The sequence below is a fragment of the Staurois parvus genome, unplaced genomic scaffold (genome assembly GCF_062004578.1).
Source record: "Staurois parvus isolate SC_StPar_1 unplaced genomic scaffold, SC_StPar_1.0 ptg000108l, whole genome shotgun sequence".
In the NCBI taxonomy this organism is placed as follows: domain Eukaryota; kingdom Metazoa; phylum Chordata; class Amphibia; order Anura; family Ranidae; genus Staurois; species Staurois parvus.
In genome coordinates, this window is record NW_028317904.1 from 1,030,948 (window position 1) to 1,056,442 (window position 25,495).

Consider the following 25,495-nt stretch of genomic DNA (forward strand, 5'->3'; position numbering starts at 1 on the left):
CTTTGCATTAGACAGCCACTACGGCCACCAAAAAGGCCACTTTGCAGGAGAGATCAACCAAGGGAAAGAAAAGCCAAAAGGCCTCCAGAACAGATAATTAGTACCAACACCTGTTCCTTAAGAGTACAAATTCTCCTCAAGTCCCCACTGTAAGAAGGCCAGAATGCGAGGTACAGAGAAATTTCTAGGGATGAAAAGCCACCCGAAATTTGATTTCCTGGTACAGTAGTATATTTTTAGTAACATGGCATTTCAAGGAGTAAGGTGGAAATGCCTAGTAAGTCAGAGATACCCCTTCTGGGCCAGTTTGTTCAATGAGAATCACCAACTGTTTTGGTGACTTCAGTAGCTTGTTGAAACTGCAGGCCAGGATGTCCACATCTGGAGTCCCCCATTTCTGACACAGGAGGGTGAAGAGGTCAGGATGAAGGGACCATTGTCCCTGGTTCAGGTGGTGATGGCATATTTTCTTTCAAAATGTACATTATTGCTCCACTAGCATTGAAATGTTCAGAATAATTTGTTTCTACTCTCCAGTTATCAAACCCATAATGTGTGCCATTTGTCCCCCCCCCCCTCAAAAACACAATATTATACTAAATAAAAGAAAAAAAAAAAAAAAAGGGGTGTTTTGTGCAACTCACATCTGTTCTCTCATCTTCTTGAAGTCATCAAAAAGCTGCAGAGCAGTGCTAAGTCCCTCAGCGATAAGGCTGCAGCTCTCGCCACCGCCACCCATAAACCTGCAGAAAGAGCAAAACAGCTGAATGCTCCACTTTAAAGTAAAATAACAACCAGAAAAACATTCAGAAATCAACTTTTATTTCTTCTAAGACTTCTCGTAATTGGTTATGTTCAGCTGAATTCTACAGATGCTGCATTTTAAATCTCACTCTTCTTTGGATGCCTTATTGAACAAGTCCAAGAGTCTGTTGTCGGTATACCCGCATAAGGAACAGCTTTGGGATAATATGATGGAATAACATACCTCCCACAATAAACGGGGAAAGATATCAGCATTTAGCTTGCTGTCCGTTTACCCTTTTAAAAAGGCACTTCGTACAGTGGCTTTGCACACTAACTGAATGCCACTGTAAATCGAAACACCCCGATAATATAAGCAGTGGGTACTCTAGAGCCCCACACAGCTGCACCAGTGTGATAGATGTGACAGTGGAGCTTCTACCTGCCGCACCGGGAGCAGGGGGGGGCGTGATCTCAAGGGGTGAGGGAGGGGGAAATGCTAACTATGGGTGTAATATGTTTTAAAGGTGAACCTATCCTTTATGAGGTTTTATTGACAAAGGTTTTCAAACAAGATGTGTTCAATGTGTAAACCTTGGGTTGAGGCTGCCTGCAAGTTGTATAAAATAATTTATAAAACAGCCCCCTATGTGTGCCATGATACTGGATACGACACATCAAACCTCTTTGCTTTAAGCATGAACAATTAGATATAAAGCAGCTGCAGATGATTAATTGTTTTCCAAAGTTCAGGCTCTGAAGCTCCTATTTTGATCTTAAAAGATAAGTGCACTTTTGGAGCATGGTATATGTTCCACCCATATTTAGGGTGGAACACATAACATGTTCCAGCTCTTCCGCCTCTTCCCCTGATCCTCCTCCTCCCCCAATGACAGCTGGCGGGAGTACTTCTCCCTGAACACACTGCCAATTTTTGAAAAGAGCAAGGCTGAACAGGCTCCACCCACACCGCTGCATCATTCACTCACAGTTTCCTGTGAATGAACTACAAGTCCCATCTTCCACTGCAACAGATGGGATGTAGTTCTAAATGAACCGCGAGGGTGCTGATGAGTGCTCTTGTAGTTCATGCACAAGCCCTGCAGCTTTTAAACTGACAGCTTGTATGGAGGTATGAAAATAAAGTGTAGCGCAACAAACTATCTCATATAAAAATAAATATAAAAAAATACTTAAAGTCCCATAACAAAAGTCTCTTATAACACCACTGTGTATACTAAGGAGGCCCAAATATGGGGTGTGGCACGTGTAGGTGGGGGGAGCTGGGCCCTAGAGGTTTCAGACTGATGACCATCTGGGAGAGTGAGGCGGTGAGTCATGTAACAAAATGATATATTATATGCTGGCTTGTTTCTTACATTTTGTAAGTGTTTTTACTCTGGGCGCTAATAAATGGTTTTATGAATAGAGAGCACTATGGTTCCACTTTTCTGTTTTCCATAAAACATATTATATGAGAGCTGGAGGAACGTATACTGTAGCGGTGCTGGGTGAGGAGCTGGAGGAGGACCCCATAGGGTGTACACAAGTCTGTCCACATGTTGAGCGCATAATGACCTATTGATGAGGTCATAAAGTGAGGTGAGCAGGTTTTTCCCCTAACGGTAGTGGCATGGTCGGTACCGAAGAAGAGAGAAGATTTATACACACATTATTTATACACATTGCACAGTGGTGTTATAAGAGACTTTTTCATGGGACTTTAACTACGGTTTAATATTTATTTTTATATGAGATATTAGTCTGTTAAACTACACTTTATTGTTATTCATTTTGCACAGGTGTTGTGAAGTCTCTAACAGTGTTTAAGCAGCAACTACGTAGAGAACTATCATATTATTTTAGGGTGTGTTGCACTGATTGAATAGGGGTTTAGATTGTATGAAGGTACGGGCTGAAAGCTGCAGGACGTGTCTGCAGACATTTGACATTACTCCTGTGATCCACTGATTGTGGGTGTAAGACTCCTGCAGAAAAAAAAAAAAAAAAAAAGAATTTCACTTTTTTTTCTGTAAAAATATGTGCATTTTTTCTTTTTTCTATAAAAGGTGAACTTATCCTTTAAGCTTACGGTCACATTTCCCCCCCCCCCCCCCCCATCACTCCCTCTCTTCCCCATTGCATGTCCCTGTGCCTGCACATAGCCCACATAGTGGTGTGCTGGGCGCCAGGGATCTGCCCCCTGCAGTGAGGTTCGTAGCTCTCCTTGGTTGGGCGCCAATGAGTCTGCCACCCTGCTGTGCCTGCATGTGGATTCCCCACATGCAGGCCACCTGGGTGTCTGGGTGTCTCCGCGCGCCCCCCTCCCCTTGTCTTGGCAGCCACAGCGCGGCCCCGAGGTTCCCGTGCTCTGCGCCCGCCAGAGACAAAGGCCGCCCTCCCTGTGCGTGACTGGAGTGAGGGAGCGGGGCTTGTTGCCCCAGAAACCCGACACCAGGCCGGCCGTTGCAACCAGGAAGCGTCCTGCTCCAGCGATAAAAGACCGAAGCAGGACCCGAGCGGGGAGATCATTCCCTGCTCATGTGACAGAGTGCTGTGAGAGGTCTGAGCTGTGGCCAGACCCTACAGCCAAGACCCTGCAAGCTGAGTGCCCCTGCAAGCCTGCCTGCTGCGGAGTGCTCGGATTACCCGTTGTCTGCCAGCCTGCCCCTCTGCTGCGCCCGGATTATCTTTGCCTGCCAGCCTGCCCCTCTGCTGCGCCCGGATTATCTTTGCCTGCCAGCCTGCCCCTCTGCTTTGCCCGGATTATCTTTGCCTGCCAGCCTTCCCCTCTGCTGCGCCCGGATTATCTTTGCCTGAACTGCCCCTCTGCTTTGCCCGGATTATCTTTGCTTGAACTGCCCTTCTGCTGTGCCCGGATTATCTTTGCCTGCCAGCCTGTCCTTCTGCTGTGTGCCCGGACTCACCCATTGTCTGTCTGAACTGCCCAGTTGTAGCCTGGACTTTACCCATTACCTGTCTGAACTGTCCCTCTGCTATGTGCCCTGAACTTAACCCTTGCTGCACCAATCAAGTGTCCCAAATCCCTCAATAAAAACCTTGTGTGCCCACTGCTCTCCGCATGTGTTTTGTCCTACCTACACCTCCGTCACACTTACGCACTAACAAGTATGTTGGCAGGTGAATTTGAACTCCCATCTTGAAAACTTAAACATTTTTTAAACCAGCTGGTGAAACCATGATCAGAAAGAGAGCTTTCCAAAATAAATACAATTCAGCAATTGCAGCTCCCATAATTTAGCTTCACAGGCACCCTCTAAGCTGGGTCTTAGAGGGGTTAGTTAAGGTAGGTAGTTGGGTCAAGTCCAAAAGCATATGAAGAAAACAGTTTCATAATTACTTGTTCATTGGCGAGTCTGAAGAAACTTTGCTCTATGACAGAGCTCTAGATGCCGATGCTATTTGACTCCTAGGACTCATCAAACCACAGCAGCCAATGGGGGAAGGGGGGTATGGGGCACTACTCTACATACCTGGAAGTGCAGGATAGGAGGAGTGCCAGAACATCTGCCACAGAGCGAAGTTCCTGACAGGGTTGCCCTAATTGCTTTCAAAAGAAGAACTAATGTACGTAAGGATTCCTATCCAGTGTTATGTTGAGGCACTTATAATATTTTGCCTGTTATATACAGAGGATATAATATAAGCAAGCATACTCAAGTAAATGAACATAGGTAAATCTTACTGGATGCTGTCAAGCCACTGAACAAACTCATAAGCGCTGCTGGTAGGGGCGTGACACTGAACATAAGACTCCGGGGCACAATCCACAGTATTGAAGACCACGAGGCTATACTGTGTGCCACCATACTGCAAAACAAAGCATAACCAGGTGAATAAATTCAGATATAGACAGTCTGCAGATCTGTCTCATTTATGAAAGCAATAAATCAACTCACATCGCCTCCGAAATCGGTTTCTGCTGGAGGACCACCATTGAAATATCTGAAGAAATACAAAAAAGATAGATAATAACAAAGATCTAGGATCAATGCAGTGGTTCTGAATGTTTAAAAGGAAATTTCTGTTATGTAAGAAAAATAAATAAAAATAAAAAAAAAAACACACAACAAACACAATCTCCTTTGAGCCAACTAATGCAAGAATTTTTAAATGTATTTTTATTAGGCCTCGTTCACACCATACGCGCAAAAAAACAGATGGAAACTGATGCGCAGATTTCACTTGCAGAGACATCAGTTTTCATGCGTGCTTCAATGAGTTTTATACATGTTGCAGATTCCTTCGCAGAAAAAATCTGCACGTGTTGCTAGTGTTGTGGCGTGAACACGGCACATAGAGAACTATTGATTTTATTGTGCAATTGCAGAATGTGTGCAAAAAAAACTAAAGTCTCTGCACTATGGTGTGAACAAGCCCTTAATCATTCTTTTATACTAAAATGAAGTGCAGAACATTAACATCTTTTACAACTGGAAGTTATAACATGTCCTCTGGTACACCAAACGTCATGTTAAAGTGGTTGTAAACCCTTACATATACCCAGTGAAGTACCTAGCATCTGGTGATACACAGAGATGAAACTAATCCTCCCACATTAGCTCTACTTGTATATCTGCAGTCCTCACTTCTCTACAACGTCCTAAAGCACACATTTTACACAGCATTTCTGAGCTCTAGAAGACGGATTGGAGGTCACACACACTGCACAGCATACAGCAGAGAGCAGAGTGTAATCTCAGACCTGAGTGGAGTGAAAGAACACACCCCCTCTACATGGTTTCATAGGGAAACATACACAGCTGAGGCTGTCAATCACCTGCTGTGCTGGGGGGGGGATGTTGTCCATCTTCAGGGATTGCTTATTGTCAGCATAGACTGTCAAAGTGAATTACAAAAGATACAGGCATGACAGAGCAGGCAGAAATCACAGCAGGTGCATTGGATCATGGCAAGTACACACTATAGAAAGATGTTATTTGTTCATTTTTAATGTCAGATGTTTTCAAAACCTTTAACACTGCTCACAGAAGACATGCAACAAAACACTTTAAAATCTTTGAAAGAAAGTCCAGGTTGTCATGGAACTGTACCAGTTAAATTAAAATATATACTGTACATCTCTGCATGGGTAAGATTTGTTTGGTTCATAGACTATTCTTGCAGAGGAAAGGATAAACCAGAATGTGTTTCTCATGAAGTAGCAAACATTGGATGAGTGGGACAGAAGAAACTTGTTAAAATCATCAACCAAACTCTTTCAGGAAGGTAGGGGGAAAGACCAAACCGCCATAGGCCAATACATTGTGCATATAACTAAACATTGCAAAAACAAGCATGTATGCTCTTCAAGGTGAGCACATTTCTAAGAACCTCTATTATGTTATTCCAGAAACATTGAAGGACTCCAAAATGAGATTTGTCAAGAGTATTCTTTATTCTTGCTGTCAAGTATTTCATAACTTCTTTAATTTGAATGCATCTGGATTTCACATAGCAGTAAAATGTGCAGAAGTCTTTTTTTGGAGCATTGAAACATCTAAATATGGGACAATCCATATAGACAGCTAGTTGGTTCAAGAGGAACTTTATACTGTGGAATAAGGAGATCCTGTCAAAAAGGACCTTTTTTAGAGCTTCACAAAAGGGAATGGGTTGGAAACACTAGATCCAAATTGGGTTTACTCTTGCAGTGTGGAATGGACTGACTCAGGTAAGCAGCTCTAATGTGCAAAAAGGCCTCTGGGACGTGTTTTGGAAAAAATCCAAATTACCACCCCAAAAGGTTGAGAGTCCAATATTTCTCAAAATAGAATATCTGAAAATTAAAAGCCTAAGCATTTTGGGGGGGTTCTAAGTGAACACCTTTCCTGGGCTACAAAAATACAAACATATATACATACATCCACTATTAACAGAATATAAAACAGGTATCCCAATTACAAAGAAAAAAAAAATGCTTCCTGCATTACAAATTGTTTGAATATTAAATAGTTTTTAGACTTACTGTAAATGAGATGGAAAGGTAAAGTGCTAAAAAACTGTGCAAAACACGGTATTAAAATGTATTTTTAAGTGAATATGTAGGGCTGTACCCTTGGTAAAACACAAACAAGTAACCCATCCCACTTGAACTGGCTATTAAATGAATTTATATACCTAAGGATTAGGTTGCTCACACATACAAATAAAATAATACACTCATACCATTATCCAAAATGCCTTATGTGTAAATGTATATACCCAATATATTATGTTAACCACATATACAAATCAAATGATATACTTAAACTTCTTTTCAAAATGCTTTACATGTAGAAGAGATAAATTACATAAAACCCCTTGTTAATCCACCCAAATACAAATATTATTGCCCCAAAATGTTGCTAAAAACCGTACAAACTACAACAGTTCACCTATTGCACCTTAAGATAGGAATCCCTGAGTCTAAACCCACAAAAAATATTACGTGTATCAGGACCATATGGTACTCCACTGTAGCCTTAAATAGTTAATAGCCCACAATAATATATTATACCCATGCACCTACATGATCTAAAAACAATACACAGTATGTCCTTATAAAGGATCTCCAAAGTACATCCAGACATTGCAGAATCTCTACACTGGAACAACAAGTGTCTTGTAGTCTGTAGAATAAGTAATGAGTAAGTTACTCAAGAGTCTCTTGTATAGAATCAATATAATTTATCAGTTCCTAGATTGTAAGCTCGAAAGAGCAGGGCCCTCGATCTCCTTATGTTTTGCATTGTATTGGTATTGTTCCGTCACATGTTCTGTCCCCCTTTGTAATGTACAGCGCTGAGCGAACCATTGGCGCTTTATAAATACTGTATAATAATAATAATCAGTAGTATAACAACACTAGCTTACATCTTTAAAGGATAAGTTAACCTTTCATAACATGTCACGTTACATTCACATTCAGGGTGTAACACATAACATGTTATGAAATGACTGGCCTCTGCACCCCCGATCCCCTGCTTTGACAGCTAGCGGGGGATCTTCTATGAAAAAAAAAAAGAAAGAAGAAGGTGGCCAAGTAGGCTTCCCCCACCTGGCCACGTCCCTCATTAACAGTATGCTGTGAATAGGAAACTACAAGTACCAACGGTGGCTATCGGCTTGTAGTTCTCAATGAACTACTGTGAGTGCCGTGGTAGTTCAGATTCTTCCTGTCAGTAAGTATTGGCTTGCCTGCAAGAGGTACGAGCAAGCAGATACACTGACAGGTCTGCAGTAGTCCTGCATGGCACCAGAGATCTGCTGATCACTGGTGCAATGCCTTCAAGGCTCCTGCAACAAAAAATAATAAATGCACATTTTTACCTACAAAAAAATGTGCATTTATTATTTTTTGTTGAAAGGTGAGTCAGTAAAGGGTATTACTTAAAAGTCAAACTTTCTGCAATGAAAATGTGGAAAAATAAAATAAGATTCAGTCTCACCCATCCAACATAACTGATACATACAGTAAAGCAGCCTAATCACTGCAATCCAGAATCCAAAACTGAGCAGTAAAGTTCATAGGTGAGTGTACAAAGTAATGCTTGATCGTCCAGGCAGCACAAGATGCAATGACGACAGGAGAGAGGAACCCAGCCAGAGTGGTTGCTACATGTGACTTGTCTTCCCAATTACAACAATGTATACTCCAAAAAAAATTATTTTCAACCACAATATTGCACCAACTGCACTTCAAGATAGGAAGTCTCAGAATGCAATGGTGGTAGAAGGGATGAACCCAACTGGAGTAACACCACAAGGGTTACCCAAAAATTAATTGGAGATTCACTTTTGTGATTGTATAGTATGCCTCCTGCGCTATTAAATCCCCTATCACTAAGCAGCTAGCACTTGAAATGCCACAACCCAGGCACACAATACAATGTAATATAAATATCTATTAATAGTGCAGCGCTATAACTTGTAAAATACTTATACACATATATGTAAAACATGCAATATTTGTGATGCCCCTATCATGGGGTTTTTCTGTGTCCACTCTCGGTGCTGTGAGAAATGCTATACAGTGAAGTCCACACACTATATCGGACACATGAATGACTCTTTGTGCATGTGCTCCACACTAAGTGCAACCAAACGGGGTGTCAATCCAGGTATATCCTGACGAAGTCACGTGGTCCAATCATGACGTAACACGTAGATACGTTCGTGGGAAGAGTCGTAGCGGTGACGTGGCTAACGTCACGTCCGACGTAGGCGCCATTTTGGTACACCTTATCAGAATCCATGCATGCAGTACACACATAGCGTGGTGAAAAAAGCTGTTTTACACCTACAAAAGTGCGAGTAGGAATTTTTAAATGTTTATAGCGTTTTTATGCAAATAAATGGTTTTACACTTTGCCTTGCGCGGAACGTATTTGGAGAGGTTCCAATTTCATTACTAATGAGAGGGTCCCACCACTACTGCTGAGGAGGATCTGACGGTCTGTGGAGGAATAATAAGGCATCATTTGGCTCATTGGTCCTGAGGGGCCTGGGCAGGAAGGTGAGGGGGCACCCCTGTCACTGTGGATTGACACCCCGTTTGGTTGCACTTAGTGTGGAGCACATGCACAAAGAGTCATTCATGTGTCCGATATAGTGTGTGGACTTCACTGTATAGCATTTCTCACAGCACCGAGAGTGGACACAGAAAAACCCCATGATAGGGGCATCACAAATATTGCATGTTTTACACATATGTGTATAAGTATTTTACAAGTTATAGCGCTGCACTATTAATAGATATTTATATCACTTTTGTGATTGCCACAAACAGTCCCAAATAAAAGCTAAAGTCACCCAAAACATCTTAAAAGGACAAAATCTTGCAACCATTAAAGAAGTGGAGGTGGGTGATCACACGGCCACATTTAAAACTTTACTTCCAAAGAAAGCATCTGCTGATGCTACTATGACTACCTTGTAAACTCTACTTAAAAAGGAGGAATCAGGAAACAGATAGGAGTCTTATAGAGCTAAGAGACCGAGGCTTGATGTCTTATAGGCCCACTGCTTTAGTAAAGTGAGCAGTAACAGGCAAGTGAGGCTCCTGATGCCTCAAGACACAAAAACTTGGAAATAACCTATCAGGCCAAATGAGATGCGGTAGCGCTGGAAGCTAAGCTACCCCTATGAGGACAAGGGATAGAGAAGCTGTTTTGTTAAGGTAGACTGACAACTTGCAGGTGTACCAAGGCTGGGCAAAAGTTGGGAAAATATTAAAAAAAAGTCTTCATTCAAATGAGGAGGAATACACAACAAAATAGAAGGTCAAAGCCCGAGTACTTCCCTTTGCAGGAAAAGGCTGCTAGCTTCAACACCAAGCGCGCCAAAGCAATAGCTACCAGAACGGCAACCTATGCAATGGAATTTCCCAGGGGACTCAATTGGAGGCTACTGCAGAACTGACGGATCCAGGTCAGCACCCCATCAAGCAAGGGGGGAGGAGGGGAGTTTAACAGGAACGTAGTCCCCTTGGAAAAGGTTGTGAACCAGCTAATTATTTATCATGGGCCAGTGCAAAAAGTCCACTGGTAATTAAGAGAAGTCTTTGAGCCCAAGTAAACTTTAGGAGAAGTCGTCTTGTGAGCCCAAAGCAAATATTTACAATATCAAAGACTGTAGATGATCCTTCCCTCCTTCAACATGGATTTCATGTCATCAACATCAGCCACAGAAAAGGATGGAGAATCTGTTGCTCAAAAGAGCAAGAATGTCTGGATGAAACAAAAGCTCCATGGGCATCTGAGAGGAGATGAGTTTGGTCCAAATACCAAGCCCTTTATGGCAAGTCTAGGGCTAACAGGATGACAAGATGTCTACCAGCTATATCTGTCGCAGAAGTATAGAAAGGAGCTTTATGGAGAAAAACATTTAAAAGATAGAACCAATAAGGACGACTGTTGCCTCTGCCCGTGATCTCTCAAACCTGCAATGAACTAATCTACTTTGCAATGGATGGGTGGCCATCTGATCCACAGCAATTGTTCCATATCAAAGAAAAATCTGCTGGATAATACCCAGGAAAATAAACTATTCTCCTGGATTCAGGCACCGATAACTCTGGAAGTCCACTGGCCATTTCTCTCAGGACAACTCTGTTCATGTGAAGGATGAGAAAAGAAGATATAAAAGACAGAGATGGAAACACCAAACCTATACGGATTAGTGATGGCAATGAAGAAGGCTACACAAAAACTTTACCTGCCAGTCTACTACTCCAGATATGGGGACTGCTACGGGGCCTGAACCTCATGTTCCACTCAGCAAAAGATGTGTTCTCTTTGTCTCCTTGTTCATGCTACCACCATGGTGTAGTCATACTGTATTTTCACATGGTGAACTTTCCTTTGTGAAATCCAGTGGCTGAATGTTGTTAATTGATAGCTTGGACTTCTGTGGAATTTTAAGCAACTGAGAATCCCCCCCCCCCCCCCCTCAACCTTCTCAGCCAGCGAGGTGTGCATAGTAGATAAGGATCTTCCAGTGGAGGGCACCAAGGATCTGCTCTTTTAAACCATTAGTGACAAAAGCCACTATGGCAGAGATGCCTTGGTGTGGATTAGTACGGGGTTAAAATTTAGAATCCAGACCTACTAGCACGTCACAAAACTTACTCTCCATCAGTTGCCCCACCCAACCTTGCCCAGGTCCGCCCCTAACCCCACCCCCGGCCCAAACCCCACCCCCAGTCCAAACCCCCACCACGCTCCCTTATAGCTTATGACATTACATTTTTCTTTAGAATAAAGAGTCCACAATATAAAACTGTAAACAGTAATGTATATCCCAGCTCCCCTGTACTCCATTATAGTGATATGACATGTATACAGTAATCATTACGGTATACATGTCATATCACTATGACATGTATACAGTAATCATTACTGTATACATGTCATCACTATAATGGAGTACAGGGGAGCTGGGATATACATTACTGAGTAATGTATATCCCAGCTCCCCTGTACTCCATTATAGTGATAGGACATGTTGTATACAGTACTTACTCCTAGTTTCTCCGAGTCCCCGTGGCAGTGGAGAGGGTGTCTCCTCTCAGTGGAGGAGAGAGGACCTCTCCTGCACCTGTCCACTCGGCGGCGGTGCCACAGAAGCCGGAAACCGGAAGTTGTAAACCAGAACTCGGCTTCACAATGAGGCTTGGAGCGCAGGTGCAGATTTCCCTGTCAAAGCAGAAATAGAACAAATCCCACATGGCTAGTATGTCCCTTGGCAGAGCTCTTTTACAGAACTGAATAAAAATACCTGACACTATGACACCATTTGTGCCAGGACCTGCATGTACTTCTGTAAGGATGACCCAGTCTTTACATTGTTGCAATTTCAGGTTTTCTGGAACAACGAAGACTGTTGCTGACATGGTGTCCAGGATTAAGCCCATCTATTTCAGGTGGCATGTTGTAACCAAGGAGAATTTCTGATCATTTACCAACCACTTGAACTCTGCAGGAAGTGTAGTAAATTCTGCAAGCCCCAAGAAATATGACTGATAACTAGATCCTCAAGGTAAAATGATCACTGTATTATCCTTACTATACTTGGTCCAGAACTTTGGTCTAAAACAACTCAAAAAGTAATGCCACAAAAACTAGAAGAGCTGATCTCCCAGAGCAAGGTGCAGAAACTGTTAAAACAAACAGAAAATTAGAATATTAAACAAAGGTGTTTATTTGTTTGGGTTTTTTTAAACCTTCTGAAGTATCTTAAATACTCACCCTAGTCTGCTGTCCATGTTTCTTGCTATTTTCTATGAAAGTAATTGGGGAGGGGGGGGGTGTTGTAGTTTTGCATCTGCATGAAGAGCGGCTTTCAGATAAGCATTTTGTACAGTATGTGCACTGTGGGCAGAAGCTGAGGCTCACGGGAATGAAGACCAGTTCTAAATCAAACTCTGCACACAACACAGGTGAAAGACTAAGGGCTAGTTCACATTAGATGCAGTCCAGTGCACTTTTTTCCTGCATCAAAAATGCATGCACAGTGTTTTCCATGTATTCCAATGGCCCTAGTTCACACCAATGCAGTCAGTTCCAGTTTCCAATGCAGAAAAAAAAAGTAGAATATGCTGCATTTTTCTGCACAGAACTGTACTGGAACATAGCAAACTGCATCAAAACTGCACCCGGAGTGTGGTGTAAACTGTAAGCAAAAATGAATCCGGAATGCATCTGGAGTGTGTTTTTGTAGTGTGAACTGGCACTAAGGCCTGCTCCAGAAGACAAGAAACTCTCAAGCAAAGAGGGTAACTACAGAGATCCAGGTTCACTAGTCACAGCCACAACAGGGGGATCAGAGTGACGAGTAGGGGGAGATTTTCAATTGTCACAGATTTACTGACCATGATTAAACACAAAAGGTGCAAAGGGCACAATATTAGCAAAAGATGCAAAAATGTCGAAAAGCGTCAACATAGTGACTCACCGCTTTCCAGAAACAGACATGTTGCCAGACATAAGGGACATTTTAAGAAGGGCCACAGATCCAAGTTTAAACTCACAAAGCTGTGAAATTGATAGGAGATTCCAAAAAGCAACCACAAGATCAAAAGCACAGATAGCTTAGTAACTTTAATAGAACATAAATGGGGCTAACAGGGGATGCAGTGGGGAAACGTATCTGGACCCATCATTGCTCGGGGACAGCACAGAAGTAGGTTAGGTGTGTACCATATTCTGGAGGCATGATGTATATTTCCAATAAAAACTACAAACATTTGTGCCCACATTTACTGTACAGGCATGTTCCACTGTTATCTCCACTGGGGAATCCACCCTTACTCTAGGTTCACACCTCAGCATTTTCCGCAGCGTTTTGCAGAAATGCACTACAGTCCATTTAACATGATTTCCTTTGGGACATGTTCACATCTCCACTTTTTCCTGGAAAGGGTCAGGGACTTTTTTGAAGTCAAAAAGTTGCATTTTTAGTTCTACAGACTTCAATGGAAATGCCGCAGAAAAGCATGTAGTGCGTTTTTGCAATTTAAATCTGCCTAGCAACAAGAAAAAAAAAAAAAAAAAAAAAACCTGCAAAACAAAATCGAAAAGACGGCAAAAATGCAGGTGCAAAAACAGGTCAAACGCAAACTGCATAGGTGTGAATCTAGCCTTAGAAATGACATACAGCAGTTTATGGAATGCATACTTGTTAACCTGATGTGACTGCAAATAGGCTGCAGGAGATCAGCGTCCAAATGTAACAAAGGATTAAAAAAAAAAAAAAAACACTATGGCAACTGTTTCTGATGCACAGCACTTTAGCAAATTAAATGTTAAAATGCCACTTTCTTAGTTGAAATTAAGAATGTCTAACTTGAAAAAGGCATGACTAGACCAACTGTTTATGAAATGAATCTATTACCAAAAAAACAGTCACCTGCTGTACTGTGGTAGCTTCACTGTGACAATTGTGAGAGAAATACAAAACGGTCTGGGACCACGGTCATGAGAAAATTATGTAAGCTGCTCTGCCAGCCTCTTCTAGCAGTCATGCAGATACTTTGGGGTCAGTTTTGTCCGACTCACTGGCAAGGAACAAGCATAGAGAGAAGAAATTATGAATCTTTTCTGACACTCAATTACAGCATGCTTGTTCCAGGCCTATGACTTGAAAAGTGCTATGTAATAGGGAACCTAGGTATCTTGAAATGTTACTTGTGCCCAAGCTGCACTGAAAAATGTACCTTTTCCCTTTAATTCCTCCAAACAAATTTGCAGTGTACTTCCTGGTATTTGAGTGTGCCTGGGCTGTATCCATGTATCATGAGATCAAAGGCACTTCTAGGTCTAACTAGCTAGCTGTTAAAAGGATAAGTTCACCTTTCGTAACATGTTACACCCATATTCAAGGTGTAACACGTTACGATCAGACCGGCCCGCGCTCCCCACTTTGACAGCGAACGTGGGATCTTCTCACCCCTCGCTGTCAAATTTAAAAAAAAGCAGCCAAGCAGGGCTCTGCCCGTCCGGCCACGTCACTCATTCAGAGTCCTCAGTGAGTCCTTAGTGAACTACCACGGCGCTATAAAGCGCCGTGGTAGTTCATTCATTGTTCCTTTCAATATATCTACTTGCCCGTACATTATGTACGAGCAAGCAGATATACTGACAGATTTGCAGGAGACCTGCAAGGCACCAGCGATCTGCTGATGCTTCACAGGCTCCAGCAGCCAAAAATAATAAATGCACATTTTTTTACCTACAAAAAAATGTGCATTTATTATTTTTTTTACTAAAAAGAAGAACTTATCCTTTAAGAGTTTTCCTTGCTGGAAGGTCTGACATGAGGAAGCAAACCCCTGCCTTTACCAAGATGGCCACCTACACCCATATTATGATAGATAGATAACAGATGGGGACAGCGCCTCTAGAACCAATATCACATAAAGGCATAAATAATCAAATTTACACTTACGGTAACGCCTTTTCCAGTAGTCTTTCAGGACAGCACCTTGAGAGACCTCAGCTCCTCCCCACTTGAGGAAACACCTCCACCCTAAACAAAAAGCCTATCACTCCCCTCCGACTTCAGTTCTTGGAAACGTACCTCCGGTCACCTGTGGAGACATAATATGAGACAACAGGAAAAACTATAAAGACATCTCATATACAATTTTGCAACAAAGGGTGGGTAACCGGTGCTGTCCTGAAAGACTACTGGAAAAAGGCGTTACCGTAAGTGTAACTTTTATTTTCCCCCTTCGTCTTTCAGGACAACACCTTGAGAGGATAAGCAAGTACTTACCCCTCGGGCGGGCTCACTGCTTGCAGTACCTTATGTCCTGAAGGCCTGCTCCTGCACCGAGTCCAGGTCAAGTCTGTATTGCCTTACAAACATCCCGTAACTGGACCAGGTGGCTGCCCTACAAATCTGTTCCAGGGAGGCTCCTGCCAGTTCATCTTGAGTTGCCGCCATGGCCCGTGTGGAATGAGCCCTGATTCCCTCCGGGACTTCTAGACCCTCGGTTCGGTATGCCTGTTCAATTGCTAGTGTTAACTATCTAGCTACTGCGCGCCTGGAGGCTTTTTTCCCTTTTCTCGCCCCGTAAAAGAAATTAAAAAAAAATGACTCTGTGCTTCGAAATTCTTTCCCCTACCGGGTTAGGAAAAAATGAGGGCAAAACTATCCTGTTCCTTCGGAAATTTTTGGGCCAACTTGGGAACAAAGGATGGGTCCGTTCTGAATAAAACCCTATCCGGAAAAATTTGCAAGTAAGTCGTCCTAACCGACAGGTCTTCCAGTTCACACACCCTCCTTGCTGTGGTGACCGCCATCAAACAATCTGTTTTAAGCGTAAGATCCCTTAGGGAGCAGGACCCCAGGGGCTCAAATAGTGGCTCCATCAATACCTTGAGTACTTTTGTCAGATCCCACATTGGGAATGGCCTATTCCCAGGAGGTCTCTGTCTTGTCAGAGCTCTAAAGAACCTGATTACCAATCCCTCCTTAGCTAAAGGGGTTTCCAGAAACACACTAAGGGCCGAGATTTGGCTCCTGAGTGTGCTGATCGCAAGCCCTTTATCGACCCCCGCCTGCAGGAATTCCAGTACTGACACTAGGCTATGGGTATCCACTGAGGCCCTGTAGCACCATTCTCTAAAGCGACTCCGAACCTTCCTGTAAATGGCTTGGGTTTCCGTTTTCCTGCTGGCCAGGAGCATAGCCACCAGCCTGTCTGAGAGCCCTTTTGCTAACAGGAGTTGCTGCTCAGAAACCAAGCCGTCAATTTCAGCCTCTCCACCCCGGGACATAGGACCGGGTCCTGCGACAGTAAGTCCTTCCGCAGAGATAACACCCAGGGTGGCCATGTGCCTAAGGCTCTCAACGTTGCAAACCATGCCCTCCGGGGCCAATAGGGAGCTATCAGGATGAGAGAAGTTCTCTCCGACCTGAACTTCCTCAACACCACTGACAGTAAGGCGACCGGGGGGGGAAGGCGTAGCACAGAGGAAAATCCCACCTCTGTCCCAACGCATCCACTGCCCGCGCCCCATCCCACCGGATTAAAGGAAAAAAAAACAAAAAAAAAAATCCTCGGGACCTTGTTGTTCCGACCTGACGCAAAGAGGTCTATGTCTGGGGATCCCCACTTATTTACAATGGCCTGGTACACCTCTCCATTTAGGACCCATTCTGACGCTCTCAGTGGTCTTCTGCTCAGAAAATCGGCTACCCGATTCAATTCCCCTTTTAGGTGGATGGCTGATAAGGAGGCAAGATTTCTTTCTGCCCAAGACAGAAGCACTGCCGCCAGGGCCCAGAGAGACCTGCTCCTTGTTCCTCCCTGTCTGTTTACGTAGGCTACTGCTGTTGCATTGTCCGAAAGGACACAGACATGCTGGCCCCCGATCATGCTCTGGAAGGAGCAGAATGCTTCCAATATCGCCCTTAGCTCCTTCCAGTTCGAGAATTCCCCCTTTTCTACTGGAGACCACTCTCCCTGAACCACCGAATCTCCTAGGTGGGCCCCCCAACCTTGGGCGCTGGCATCCATTGTGATCTCCCTGCCACCGGGAAACTCCATAACAGCCCCTGAGTCACATTGGCTGTCTGTCTTTCTCCACCACCACAGGGATCTCTTCACTCTGGAGGGAATATGAACTCGGGTATCTAAGGACCGCACCTGTCCGTCCCAGGCTCTCAGTATGAAAAGTTGAAGGGGACAAAGATGCAACCCTGCCCACTGTACTGCCGGGATGGACGAAGTTAATAGTCCTAACACCGACATAGCCTGTCTCACGGCTGTCGCGGCTTCCCAGTAACAGCCTGATCCCCCCGTCTAACTTGGCAAGCTTCTCTGGGGTTAGCATGGTCTTCTGCCCGGTGGAATCCAGAATGTACCCTAGATAGGTCATTCTTTGGGAAGGAACTAGGCAGGACTTTTCAAAGTTCAGCAGCCATCCCAGACTTTCCAAATGTCTCCTCACCACTGCCACGGCCAGCGCAAATTGACCTGCCGAACCAGCAAATAGAAGCAGGTCGTCCAGATAGGCCACTACTGCAATTCCTCTCAGCCGAATAGGAACTAATGCTTTGGACAGGAGGAGCAGAGTCCGAACGGCAAGGCCCGGAACTGTAGATGGTGCATCCCTGCTGTGCTCTGAACTGCCAACTTGAGGAATCTCGGGAATGCCTCTGCGATAGGCACGTGCAGATAGGCATCCTGTAGGTCGATGGAGGCCAGGAATGCCCCTGGTGGAAGGTGGGCTCTGATCGTAAAGATCGAGTCCATCCATAATCTTTTGAAACGTATGGACTCGTTTAGGGGTCTCAGATTTAAAATTAATCTGTAGGCCCCCGATGGTTTCTGAACCACAAACACGTGGGGATAGAAGCCCTTCCCCACTTCTGCCTCGGTAACTCTTACCACCACTTTCTGTGCCTCCAAATCCCAGAGCGAGGCTATCAAGGCTGAGGCCCTCTGAGGACACCTGGGCAGACTCGTTAATAATCTTTTCGGCAGTGGTCTCGAGAATTCCAGTTGGTAACCCCTTCTTATGATGTCCAATATAAAAGGGGCTGGAGACCTCCACTTCCCACTGTGGGAAAAAGGCTGCCAATCTTCCCCCCACCGGGGGAACCCAGTCACCGTGGTTTCTGGGGCTGTTCAGGAGGACGGAATATCGCTGCTCCCTTACCCCTCCCTTTCTGCCCCCATGTCCTCCTCTGTCCTTCAGCCCTAGGGTTCTGTCTCTTTGGGGGATGAAATCTCCTAGCCCCTTGATCCTGTAACTTTCGCTTCGGGGGGGGGACGACAACTTTTTTCTGTCCGCAGTACGGTCCAACACCGGCCCAATCAGGAGATCTCCTGAAAAGGGGATGCCACATAATTTTATTTTAGACGTGATGTCCCCCTTCCACGTCTTAAGCCACAGGGCCCTACGGGCTGAGTTGGTTAGAGCCGCTGACCTAGCCCCCAGTCTTACCGACTCTGAGGATGCGTCCGCGATATACCCCACTCCCTGCAGCAACGTATCAAACGATGCAAGGATTTTGTCTTTAGGGGAATCGGCCACTATGTGAGCTTGTAACTGTGTCAGCCAGTACTCCATGTTTCTGGCTACTACAGTAGTGGCCATGGCTGGTTTTAAATTAGACAGGGTTGAAACATGGAGTAACTGTGTCAGCCAGTACTCCATGTTTCTGGCTACTACAGTAGTGGCCATGGCTGGTTTTAAATTAGACAGGGTTGAATCCCACGACTTTTTAAGGAGGGATTCAGCTCTCCTATCCAACAGATCTGGCAAAACACCCATATCTTCAAAGGCCAGATCCATTTTCCTAGAAGTCTGGGAAAAGGCTGCATCCAATTTAGGATTCTTGTTCCATAAGGCTAATGGGTCATCACTGAATGGAAACCTCCATTTAAGTGATTTGGAAAAAAAGGGATTCCTCTCTGGATCCTGCCATTCCTTCCTTATGGTGTCCACTAAAACCTTGTGTACGGGGAATACTCTTCGCTTCTGTTCCTCCATACCCTGGTACATTTGCTCATGTAAAGATACAGGTTTTACATCTTCCTTAATGTCCAGCATATCATAGATTGCCCCTAATAAATCGTCCACTTCTTCCAGGGATAATTTGTACCTGGAGGGACCTCTGGGATCTTCCGAGGGGCCCTCCCCTGCTGAGTCCTCCTCGGACTGGGAATCCAGGGAGGGTTCCTCTTCCACTGCCTTGGGCAGTTCCCTGCTCTGACTAGTTGACGGGGCTACCTGTTGGGGGGGGGGGGGGGCGGGGCGCAGCTTGGGGAATGGCTAAACTCTCCATTAAGTTTTACAAAGAGTCAAAAAAGGTACTGGTCAGCTCCCTCACCGACCTGACCAGATCACCCTGAGCTTGACTCTCTTCCTTCACGAACCCCAATACAGAGCCCACAGAGAACCTTCTTCCATGATTCCTTGAGAACTGCTCTGCAAGACGGACATTTCCGTCTAGGTTCCTGATGTTAAGCTTTTCCTGGGCTTTACCATGAAAAGACAAAAAAGGAGGAAGAAAAAGAGCCTATTACCCTCTAGCCACCTGTTTACCCGCCCCCCCCTCCCCCACTCCCTGGCAGGGCCTAACTCTATCCAGACCGCTCCCCCCCCCTAGACCCTCTGACCACAAGAGGGCCTGGGAATGCCCCAGGAGCTAGGGGTCCACAGGTAGGGGAGGACTCCTCTGAGTCACCTTACCTGGGTTTGGTTAGTGTAGGCCTCGCCTGATCCCGGTGCCTCTGCGCCCGACAAGGACAGGAGGGTGGTTGCCAGTCTTCGCGGTGTGCCTGTCCCCCAGGCTCCATCCCGCGATCCACCGCCATTGCCGCCGGCCCCGGTGTAAAGGGCTGCGGCCGGAAGCGGGGGCCGCAACACCGGAAGAAGCCCCGCCCCTTCCACCGGAATTGACGTCACCCGACTTCCGGCCCGGCGTGCTCCTCCGTCAGCCAGCATGGGAAGGAGCGGGACTCCTCCCCGACCCTCTCCGGATCCCATATGTATGTGTGTGTGTATGTATATATATATGTGTGTGTGTGTGTGTGTGTGTGTGTGTGTGTGTGTGTGTGTGTGTGTGTGTGTATACACACACACACACACACACACACACACACACACACACACTATACAGTCAGGTCCATAAATATTGGGACATGGACACAATTCTAACATTTTTGGCTCTATATACCGCCACAATGGATTTGAAATGAAACGAACAAGATGTGCTTTAACTGCAGACTGTCAGCTTTAATTTGAGGGTATTTACATCCAAATCAGGTGAACGGTGTAGTAATTACAACAGTTTACATATGTGCCTCCCACTTGTGAAGGGACCAAAAGTAATGGGACAATTGGCTTCTCAGCTGTTCCATGGCCAGGTGTGTGTTATTCCCTCATTATCCCAATTACAATGAGCAGATAAAAGGTCCAGAGTTCATTTCAAGTGTGCTATTTGCATTTGGAATCTGTTGCTGTCAACTCTCAAGATGAGATCCAAAGAGCTGTCACTATCAGTGAAGCAAGCCATCATTAGGCTGAAAAAACAAAACAAACCCATCAGAGAGATAGCAAAAACATTAGGCGTGGCCAAAACAACTGTTTGGAACATTCATAAAAAGAAGGAACGCACCGGTGAGCTCAGCAACACCAAAAGACCCGGAAGACCACGGAAAACAACTGTGATGGATGACCGAAGAATTCTTTCCCTGGTGAAGAAAACACCCTTCACAACAGTTGGCCAGATCAAGAACACTCTCCAGGAGGTAGGTGTATGTGTGTCAAAGTCAACAATCAAGAGAAGACTTCACCAGAGTGAATACAGAGGGTTCACCACAAGATGGAAACCATTGGTGAGCCTCAAAAACAGGAAGGCCAGATTAGAGTTTGCCAAACGACATCTAAAAAAGCCTTCACAGTTCTGGAACAACATCCTATGGACAGATGAGACCAAGATCAACTTGTACCAGAGTGATGGGAAGAGAAGAGTATGGAGAAGGAAAGGAACTGCTCATGATCCTAAGCATACCACCTCATCAGTGAAGTATGGTGGTGGTAGTGTCATGGCATGGGCATGTATGGCTGCCAATGGAACTGGTTCTCTTGTATTTATTGATGATGTGACTGCTGGCAAAAGCAGCAGGATGAATTCTGAAGTGTTTCGGGCAATATTATCTGCTCATATTCAGCCAAATGCTTCACAACTCATTGGACGCCGCTTCACAGTGCAGATGGACAGTGCAGATGACCCAAAGATGTGCAGATGGACAGTGCAGATGACCCAAAGCATACTGCAAAAGCAACCAAAGAGTTTTTTTAAGGGAAAGAAGTGGAATGTTATGCAATGGCCAAGTCAATCACCTGACCTGAATCCGATTGAGCATGCATTTCACTTGCTGAAGACAAAACTGAAGGGAAAATGCCCCAAGAACAAGCAGGAACTGAAGACAGTTGCAGTAGAGGCCTGGCAGAGCATCACCAGGGATGAAACCCAGCGTCTGGTGATGTCTATGCGTTCCAGACTTCAGGCTGTAATTGACTGCAAAGGATTTACAACCAAGTATTAAAAAGTGAAAGTTTGATTTATGATTACTATTCTGTCCCATTACTTTTGGTCCATTAACAAGTGGGAGGCACATATGCAAACTGTTGTAATTCCTACACCGATCACCAGATTTGGATGTAAATACCCTCAAATTAAAGCTGTCAGTCTGCAGTTAAAGCATATCTTGTTCGTTTCATTTCAAATCCATTGTGGCGGTGTATAGAGCCAAAAATGTTAGAATTGTATCGATGTCCCAATATTTATGGGCCTGACTGTATGTGTGTGTATATATATATATATATATATATATATATATATATATATACACACACACACATATACACACACACACACACACATACATACATACATACACACACACACGTGCACATATATACATACACACACCGTGTTACAAATTATTATGCAAATTCTATTTAAGTGTCACAAAGATTAAATATTTTGTTTTTCAGTTTAACTCATGGATAGCATTGTGTGTCAGGGCCCTTTTGATCACTGAAAACAATCTCGGACACCTGTGATAATTAGATTGGCAGGTGAGCCCAATTTAAGGAAAAACTACTAAAAGGAGGGTGTTCCGCATTATTAAGCAGAGCACCATATTCAAGCAATATGGGGAAGAAAAAGGATCTCTCTGCTGCCGAAAAGAGTGAAATAGTTCAATGCCTTGGACGAGGTATGAAAACATTAGATATTTCACGAAAACGTAAGCGTGATCATCGCACTATTAAGAGATTTGTGGCTGATTCAGAGCACAGACGGGTTTGTGCAGATAAAGGCACATTGAAGAAGATTTCTGTCAGATCCATGCATCGGATCAAGAGAGCAGCTGCTGGTGCCTCTGGAGTCCCACGGACATCAAGGTGTAGAGTCCTCCAGAGTCTTGCAACTGTGCATAAACCTTCTATTCGGCCACCACTAATCAATGCTCACAAGCAGAAACGGCTGCATTGGGTAGAAAAATACACGAAGACTAATTTTCAAACAGTCCTGTTCACTGATGAGTGCCGTGCAACCCTGGATGGTCCAGATGGATAGAGTAGTGGATGGTTGTTGGACGGCCACCCTGTTCCAACAAGGCTGCGACGTCAGCAAGGCGGTGGAGTTATGTTTTGGGCCGGAATCATGGGAACAGAGCTTGTCAGCCCCTTTAGGGGCCCCGAAGGTGTAAAGATGACCTCTGCAAAATATGTGGAGTTTATGACTGACCACTTTCTTCCCTGGTACAGAAGGAAGAACTATGCTTTCCTTAATAAAATCATCTTCATGCATGACAATGCACCATCTCATGCTGCAAATAATACCTCTGCATCAATGGCTGTTATGGGGATAAAAGTAGAGAAAGTCATGGTGTAGCCTCCATCCTCCCCTGACCTCAATCCTATTGAGAACCTTTGGAGCATCCTCAAGCAAAAGAACTATGAGGGTGGGAGGCAGTTTACATCCAAACAGCAGCTCTGGGAGGCTATTCTGACATCTTGCAAATAAATTCAAGCAGAAACTATCCAAAAACTCACAAGTTCAATGGATGCAAGACTTATGAAGCTGCTATCAAATAAGGGGTCCTATGTTAAAAATATTTAAAAAGTTAAAATGTTGTTAAAAGTTTGATTGAAATAGCTTTTGATTTCAGTAAATATGCTGCAAACACAACAAATGACAATTTTCAGTTCTTTACAATCTATAAAGTGTTTTGAAATTTACTGTGCGTAATAAGTTGGAACAGTGCATTGTAAGTTTATGTTTAAAAAAAATACTGTTATCATTAGGAGGTTTGTTCAATAAAATTTGAATTGTACTCTTAATAGTTGATAACATAAGAATTATGCTGACTGTTATTTACATCAATTATTCAGGTAAATGAGAAAAATATAATTTGCATAACACACACACACACACACACGAGCGGCTATCTCATCCCTGTAGCAGGGTAATCAGTCTACAAAAAAAAAAGGCAGCGCTCTTCAAAATAATATTTTTCTAAATGAGTGAGCTCAAAAAGTATAATATTATGAATAAATCATAGATCAAATTATATCAGATGAATGTGACAGACCAATCAAAAATATTTTTCAAATCAGTGAAAACATATAAATACCGTATTTTTCACTCCATAAGACGCACCTGACCATAAGACGCACCTAGATTTTAGAGGCGGAAAACAAGAAAAAAAATATTCTGAACCAAGAGACTGCGGACACAGTACAGGGGATGACCAAGAGACTGCGGACACAGTACAGGGGATGACCAAGAGACTGCGGACACAGTACAGGGGATGACCAAGAGACTGCGGACACAGTACAGGGGATGACCAAGAGACTGCGGACACAGTACAGGGGATGACCAAGAGACTGCGGACACAGTACAGGGGATGACCAAGAGACTGCGGACACAGTACAGGGGATGACCAAGAGACTGCGGACACAGTACAGGGGATGACCAAGAGACTGCGGACACAGTACAGGGGATGACCAAGAGACTGCGGACACAGTACAGGGGATGACCAAGAGACTGCGGACACAGTACAGGGGATGACCAAGAGACTGCGGACACAGTACAGGGGATGACCAGAGACTGCGGACAGTACAGGAGATGACCAGAGACTGCGGACAGTACAGGAGATGACCAGAGACTGCGGACAGTACAGGAGATGACCAGAGACTGCGGACAGTACAGGAGATGACCAGAGACTGCGGACAGTACAGGAGATGACCAGAGACTGCGGACAGTACAGGAGATGACCAGAGACTGCGGACAGTACAGGAGATGACCAGAGACTGCGGACAGTACAGGAGATGACCAGAGACTGCGGACATAGTACAGGAGATAACCAGAGACTGCGGACATAGTACAGGAGATAACCAGAGACTGCGGACATAGTACAGGAGATAACCAGAGACTGCGGACATAGTACAGGAGATAACCAGAGACTGCGGACATAGTACAGGAGATAACCAGAGACTGCGGACATAGTACAGGAGATAACCAGAGACTGCGGACATAGTACAGGAGATAACCAGAGACTGCGGACATAGTACAGGAGATAACCAGAGACTGCGGACATAGTACAGGAGATAACCAGAGACTGCGGACATAGTACAGGAGATAACCAGAGACTGCGGACACAGTACAGATCACCAGAGACTGCAGACAGTGCAGGGGATGACTAAGAGACTGCTGACCTTTGGGGAGGGAGGGGGAGTGGGTACCTGAATTTGACAGGTACCTGCTCTCACTTGCGCAGAGTTATCCTCCCTTTAGTGCCCAGTGTGCATGCGTGAGAAGCGCTGCGCTTTGTGATTGGTCCAGAATCTTCTGGGACCTGTCATGTGTCCCAGAAGACGCCGTACCATTCACAAAGCGCAGTGCTCCTCACGCATGCGCACTGGGCACCCGGGTGTCACAGCCGAGAGCCCACACTACAGAAACCGGCGCTGGAAGACTGCGCAGCGCTGGACCGAGGAACAGGTAAGGTTCTACTGCAGAGAAGAGCTGGGCGGCCGGCCTGGTATTCTGACACAGCGGCAGTGGAAATACCGGACGTAAGACGCACTGACATTTTCCCCCTTTTTAAATTTCTCATACAATGGGAGTCAAAAAAATCCACCACCAAATGAATTGGATCCACTCACCAGGGCTCCATGGTAGTAAGATTATAAACCAGCTATAACCGCTTGTG

The 25,495-nt window shown here is 44.6% G+C and overlaps 1 protein-coding gene across 1 annotated transcript in view; it reads right to left on the reverse strand.

The window, feature by feature from the left end:
- MED25 (mediator complex subunit 25) overlaps nt 1-25,495 on the reverse strand; it is a 113,915-nt gene that overhangs the window by 82,494 nt on the left and 5,926 nt on the right. The window contains exons 3-5 of the mRNA XM_089671590.1: nt 4,665-4,710; nt 4,451-4,575; nt 645-743 (exon numbers count right to left, since the gene is read on the reverse strand). Of these exons, the coding sequence (XP_089527716.1) occupies nt 645-743; nt 4,451-4,575; nt 4,665-4,710 (270 nt within the window). The remainder of the gene's footprint in view (nt 1-644; nt 744-4,450; nt 4,576-4,664; nt 4,711-25,495) is intronic.